The sequence below is a fragment of the Eimeria acervulina genome, genomic scaffold (genome assembly GCF_000499425.1).
Source record: "Eimeria acervulina Houghton genomic scaffold, Eah_scaff1163, whole genome shotgun sequence".
In the NCBI taxonomy this organism is placed as follows: Eukaryota; Apicomplexa; class Conoidasida; order Eucoccidiorida; family Eimeriidae; genus Eimeria; species Eimeria acervulina.
In genome coordinates, this window is record NW_013550356.1 from 1 (window position 1) to 5,468 (window position 5,468).

At 56.1% G+C, this 5,468-nt stretch overlaps 3 protein-coding genes across 3 annotated transcripts in view; 1 reads left to right on the forward strand and 2 right to left on the reverse strand.

Moving 5' to 3' along the window:
• Positions 1 to 260: 260 nt before the first annotated feature.
• EAH_00056390 (hypothetical protein) lies at positions 261 to 727 on the reverse strand (the record flags this gene model as incomplete). The annotated part of the gene is made up of 2 exons (XM_013397552.1): positions 261 to 294; positions 531 to 727. Coding segments are annotated over 2 exons (231 nt in total), but the record flags the coding sequence as incomplete, so codon positions are not given.
• Positions 728 to 831: 104 nt separating this feature from the next.
• EAH_00056400 (hypothetical protein, conserved) lies at positions 832 to 4,263 on the reverse strand (the record flags this gene model as incomplete). Its single annotated transcript, XM_013397553.1, has 5 exons — positions 832 to 1,267; positions 1,468 to 1,885; positions 2,090 to 2,204; positions 2,391 to 2,669; positions 3,028 to 4,263. 5 exons carry the CDS (start codon positions 4,261 to 4,263, stop codon positions 832 to 834), a joined length of 2,484 nt encoding a protein of 827 aa, XP_013253007.1.
• A 169-nt stretch (positions 4,264 to 4,432) lies between these two features.
• Positions 4,433 to 5,468, forward strand: part of EAH_00056410 (Lon protease homolog, mitochondrial , related) — a gene marked incomplete at both ends in the record, with an annotated part of 4,319 nt that continues 3,283 nt past the window's right edge. The window contains 2 exons of the mRNA XM_013397554.1: positions 4,433 to 4,438; positions 4,730 to 5,038. Of these exons, the coding sequence (XP_013253008.1) occupies positions 4,433 to 4,438; positions 4,730 to 5,038 (315 nt within the window). The remainder of the gene's footprint in view (positions 4,439 to 4,729; positions 5,039 to 5,468) is intronic.

The window sequence follows — 5,468 nt, forward strand, 5'->3', positions numbered from 1 at the left end:
AAAGCCCGTGCCTTAGAGAACCTAAACCCTAAACCCTTAACAAAACCCTAAAACTTAAACTCTAATTTTTCTAATGCGCGATTCTCGAAACCCTAAACCCTAAAAATTAAACCCTGAACACTAAACCCTAAACACTACGTGTGTAAACCCTCTGCTGCCCTAATAGCACCAATGGCCTCTAAACCCTAAACCCTAAACCCTAAACCCTAAACCCTTGAGTCGTTTCGTGCTGCAGGCAACGGTGGAAACATCTTGCTGACCGCAACCTCCCTCCTAAGGACACTCCTCGATAGCCTAAACCCTAAACCCTAAACCCTAAACCCTAAACCCTAAACCCTCTACCTCAAGCCCTAATAAATCCAAAAGTAAACTCGAACCCTAAACCCTAAACCCCCGTGCAATGCGTCAAAAAGTTGCGCAAGAACGGTGTTGTCTCCCTCTGGCATCGAAACAGCAGCAGCAGCAGCAGCAGCTGCTGCTGCTGCTGCTAAAACCTGTTGCTGTCTATACAGCCTACCATGCTTTCTCACTGCATCAGCCGCAGCAGTGAAATATGCTGCTGCTGTTGCTGCTGCTGAGGCTGCTGCTGCTGCTGTTGCTGCTGCTGAGGCTGCTGCTGCAGCTGCTGCTGCAGCTGTGGCTGCAGCTGTGGCTGCAGCTGTGGCTGCTGCGCCTGCTGCTCCTGCTGCGCCTGCTGCTGCTGCATCTGCCGCTGCTGCTGCTGCATCTGCTGCTGCTGCGCAAGCGTGTCCTAAGAGACTCTCCTAGGCAAGCGGCTGCAGCAGAAATTAAACTTCCCGCTAACTAATAAAACTACAGCAAGTGGTGGTGCTATTGCTGCTCATCCTGTTCTTGCTGCTGCTCCAGCTGCTGCTGCTGATCCTCCTGCTGCTGCTGCTCATCCGTCTGCTGCTGCTGCTGCTGATCTGGCTGCTGCTGCTGCTGCTCATCCGTCTGCTGCTGCTGCTGCTGCTCATCCATCTGCTGCTGCTGCTGCTTGGGTTGCTGGAGGTCGTGCTGCTGCTCCTGCTGCTGTTGCTGCTGCTGCTTCAGCTTTTGCTGCTGTTTTTTATGTTGTCTCTGTTGCTGCGCATCTGCTTGCTTCATCTCGAGCTGCTGCTGCTGCTGCTGCAGCTCCGCGTTGTTCTTGTCGAGCGCCAAAGCCTGCTGCAGCTGGTGCTGCTGCAGCAGCAGCACGTGCTTCTGCTGCTGCTGTTGCTGCTGCTTAGCATTCGCAACTTCCCGCACGTACCGCCTCAACGTAGAGCTGCAGCAACACCGCCACCCAAACCCTAAACCCTAAACCCTAAACCCTAATCCAATGAAAGCTCACCTGCAGTGTTAAGGGTTTAGGGTTTAGCAGCTGCAGGTCGCGTTTACTATTGCTGTGAAGGCGGTGAAACGAGGGTTTAGGGTTTCGCACAGACAGAAAAGCCTGGGGTTTAGGGTTTAGGGTTTAGGGTTTACGATTGCTGAGCTGCAATGGGTAGCGGCAGCCTCCAAATCAGTTGCACATTCTTAGCCAGCTGCAGAATCTCGCGGGGGCCCAGCAAGCAGCTGCTGCTGTCGTAGCAGCAGCTGCTGCTGTTGCTGCTGCTGCCGTTGCTGCTGCTGCCGTTGCTGCTGCTGCTGTTGGTGCTGCTGTTGCTGCTGCTGCTACTAGTGCTGCGCTCGATAGAAGCTCCCTCAACCTGACTGCTGTTCGATTCTAAGGGAGACCCGCCAACAGCTTCGCTGTGCTGCTGCTGCTGCTGCTGCTGCTGTTGCTGCTTCTGCTGCTGTTGCTGCTGCTCCTGCTGCTGCTGCACAACGCGCTGCCGCCAGGGCAACAGGCAGCGCGGCTGCCGCAGATTCAAAGCGTAGCCGCCAGCCTCAACCCCTTCCCCTGCAGCAGCAGCAGCAGCAGCAACAGCAGCAGCAGCAGCAACAGCAGTCAATACACAGGGCGGAAGAGCTGCAGCAGCAGCAGCAGCAGCAGCAGCAGCACCGGGACCCGCTGCAGCAGTTGTTGAGAAGAACAGCAGCCTGCAGCGTATTCTTGTCTAGTGCAGGAAGAGAGGGTTTAGGGTTTAGGGTTTAGGGTTTATACCTGGATTAGCTTCTTCTCGCTGCTGCAGCTGCTGCTGCTCTGCTGCGCTGCTGAAACCCTCAGCAACAAAAACCCTACGGGTAGAAAAATTTGTGGCGACCCAACAGCCACTAGCCTACGCGCAAACCCTAAACCCTAAACCCTAAACCCTAAACCCTAAACCCTAAACCCTATACCCTAAACCCTAAACCCTAAGCCCTAGGGCTGCAACCGGCTGGAGAGAAAGAGTACGCCGTCGCTTCCAAGGGAACGGCTTGCATATTTCGAAGCGAGGGTTTAGGGTTTAGGGTTTAGGGTTTACGGGTTGGTAGTGAAGCGCCGCATGCAGACGAGAGACGCTGCGGCACTGCCGCGGCAGCAGCAGCTTAGAGACGCAGTTTGCTGCTGCTGCTGCTGCTTCAGGAGAAACTAATGCTGCTTCTGCTGCTGCTGCTGTTGCTGCTGCTGCACCTGCAGTATTGCAGGCGTCTCTATTGTTATTGCTGTTGGTGTTGTTGCTGCTGCTGCTGCTGCTGCTGCCGCTGCTGCGGCACGCTTGGCGAGCGGCAACAAATGCAGCAAGGTCTGCAGCAGTTCCTGGCTGCAGCAGCAGCAGAAGCAACAGCAGCAGAAGCAGCAGCAGCAGAAGCAGCAGCAGCAGCAATCGCCAACGCATTTCCGTCAATTAAAACACAGAACAACCCACCAGAAGCACCGTTGCAGCAGCAGCAAAACAACAGCAGCAAAAAGCGAAGCAGCAGCAGCAACACCACTAGCAGCAGCGGCACCAACAGCAGCAGCAGCACCAGCCAGGAGAGAAGCAGCAGCAGCAAGACGAACAGCAGCAGCAACGCAAGCAACAGACGCTAGACAAAACAGCAGCAGCAGCAGCAGAAGCAACAGCAGCTAGACAAACAGCAGCAGCAGCAGCAGCAGCAGCAGCAGCAGCGACGACCTACTAGGAGTGCACAAGTATCACGTGCCCCTCTCCCAATCAGCAGCACAGGAGTTTTCAGCAGCAGCTGCTGCCCTTGCTGCTGCTGCTGCTGCTGCTGCTGCTGTGGTTGCTGCTGCTCCTGCGGCTGCTCCTCCTCCTGCAGCAGCAACTGCTGCTGCTGTTGCTGCTGCTGCTTCTGCTGCTCAAACTCAACTGAGATAGCAGCAAAACCGAAATCGCTGGGAAGTGCAGCAGGAGGGACAGCAGCAACCCACGAAACGTTGCTGCTGCAGTTGCTGCAGCAACTGCTGCTGCTGCTGCTGCTGCTGCTGTTGCTGTTATTTACCGACCCATCGCAGCCCTGCTGCACACCTTGCTGCTGCTGCTGCTGTTGCTGCTGCTGGGTTGGAAGTAGCAGCGGCTGCAGCAGCAGGGCTGGTGCTGCTGCAGCAAGAGACAGGGGCTGCAGGAAACGAAGGCCCTTGAGACATCTCAGTTGCTGCTGCAGCTCAGACAAAGCCAGCAGCGGCTGCTTCTGCTGCTGCTGCTGCTGCTGCTGCTCTTCTTTACGCTGCTGCTTCTTTTTGCTAGCAGATCCATCATCTAATCCCTGCTGCTTCCTCTTCTTTTGCTGCTGCTGCTCCTGCTTCGGCTTGCAGAGCTTCTTCACAGGCGGGGCCCCCTCAGCTGGTTCCTGCTGCTGCTGCTGCTGCTGCTGCTTTCTTTTTCGCTGCTGCTTCTGCTGGGCCTTCGGATCGGGAGCCTGCTTCTGCTGCTGCTTCTTCTCCTTCTTTTCTTTCTTTGTCTGCTGCTGCTGCTGCTGCTGCTGCTGCTGCTTCCGCTGCTTCGGTATTTTGTCTGCCTTCTGATGAGGCTGCTGCTGCTGCTGCTTGGCTTGCTGCTGCTGCTTCTTCTTTTGCTGCTTTTGCTGATTCTTCGCCTCCCCTTGGTGTATCTCGTCTCCCTGCTGCTGCTTCTTCTGCTTCTGCTGCTGCTGTTGCTGCTGCTGCTTTTTGCTCTGCTTCGGCTGCTTTTCCTGCTTTAGAGGGTCCTTATGCTGCTGCTGTTTCTGTCGTTTCTGCTGCTGCTGCTGCTGCTGCTGCTTCTCTCGTTGCTTCTTCACCTTCGGCAGCTGCTGCTGCTGCGCAGCCTGCTGCTTCCCCGGCTTCTGCTTCATTTGCTGCTGTTGCTGCTGCTGCTGCTTCTTTGTTTTCGGTACACAGACACAGCCCCAAGACATGCTGTCCTCAACGTTCATCTTGCTGCTGCTGTTGCTGCTGCTGCCGCTGCTGCTGCTGCTGCTGCTGCTGCTGCTGAGGCCAAGTCAGGCCGTCTCCCTTAGGAGGAGACGACTGAAGGCAGCGTAAGAAGCAGCTGCTGTTCTTGCTGCTGCTGCTGCTGCAGATGTTTGCACATCGCTCGCAGTGATGGTGGTGATGGTGGAGGTGGTGTTGCTGTTGCTGCTGCTGCTGCTGCTGCAGCAGCTGCTTCCCTCCAGCACACTATACAGCTGCTGTTGAGCTGCAGCTGCTTTCAAATCATTTTAAAAGGTTCAGAGCTACGTTGCTGCTGCTGCTGCTGCTGTGCTGCTGCTGGAAGCGCCGCCGATGCTGTCCTGCATGCAGCAGGGGCTGCAGCAGCAGCAACACAGCAGCAGCAGCAGCAGCAGCAGCAGCAACCTAAACTTCTTCATGAAAACAATCTTCGTCATTGTCTTTTCATAGAATTTCTGCTGCAGCAGCTTCATCAGTGGCATCAGAAGCGCAGCAGCAGCTGCTGCTGCTGAGTACTGCAGAAGAGCAGCAGCAACAGCAGCAGCAGCAGAAGCAGCAGGTGCTGTGGGGTGTATTCATACCGAAGCAAACGTTGAAACATCATTTTGGCGGTCTTCTTGTGGCTGTAAGCTGCAGCAGGTGCAGCAGCTGCAGCAGCTGCAGCAGCTGCAGCACCCGGTGCAGCAGCAGCTGCTGGAGCTGCAGCAGCAGCAACAACAGCAGCAGCACTTTCACCACGAGGAGAGAACAGCTGCACAAGTAATCAACAGCAGCAGGATCAGCTGCTGCGGAAGGCAGACGAAGGCTGATGATGCAGCCCTGTACGGCAGCAGCAGCCTCTGCTGGTGCTGCTGCTGCTGCTGCTGCTGCTGCAGCAGCAACAGTTGGGGTGGGGAGTAGGCGCCTCCTTCTTTCTGGGAAGCAGCAGCAGCAGCATCTGCTGCTGTTATTCAGTTGTTCAGGTGGCCGCAGCAGCAGTAGCAGCAACATCTGCCGCAGCAAGGGCAGCAACGTATACTGGTTGGGTAGCAGCAGCAGCAGCAGCAGCTGCAGCAGCAGCAACAGCAAGCGTACAAGTAATCGCTGCAACAACAATACTGCGGTCTTCCCGTGGGTGCCTGCCAGCTGCAGTGCTTTCACTCTTAGCAGCAGCAGCAGCAGCAGCAGCAGCAGCAGCAGCAGCAGCAGC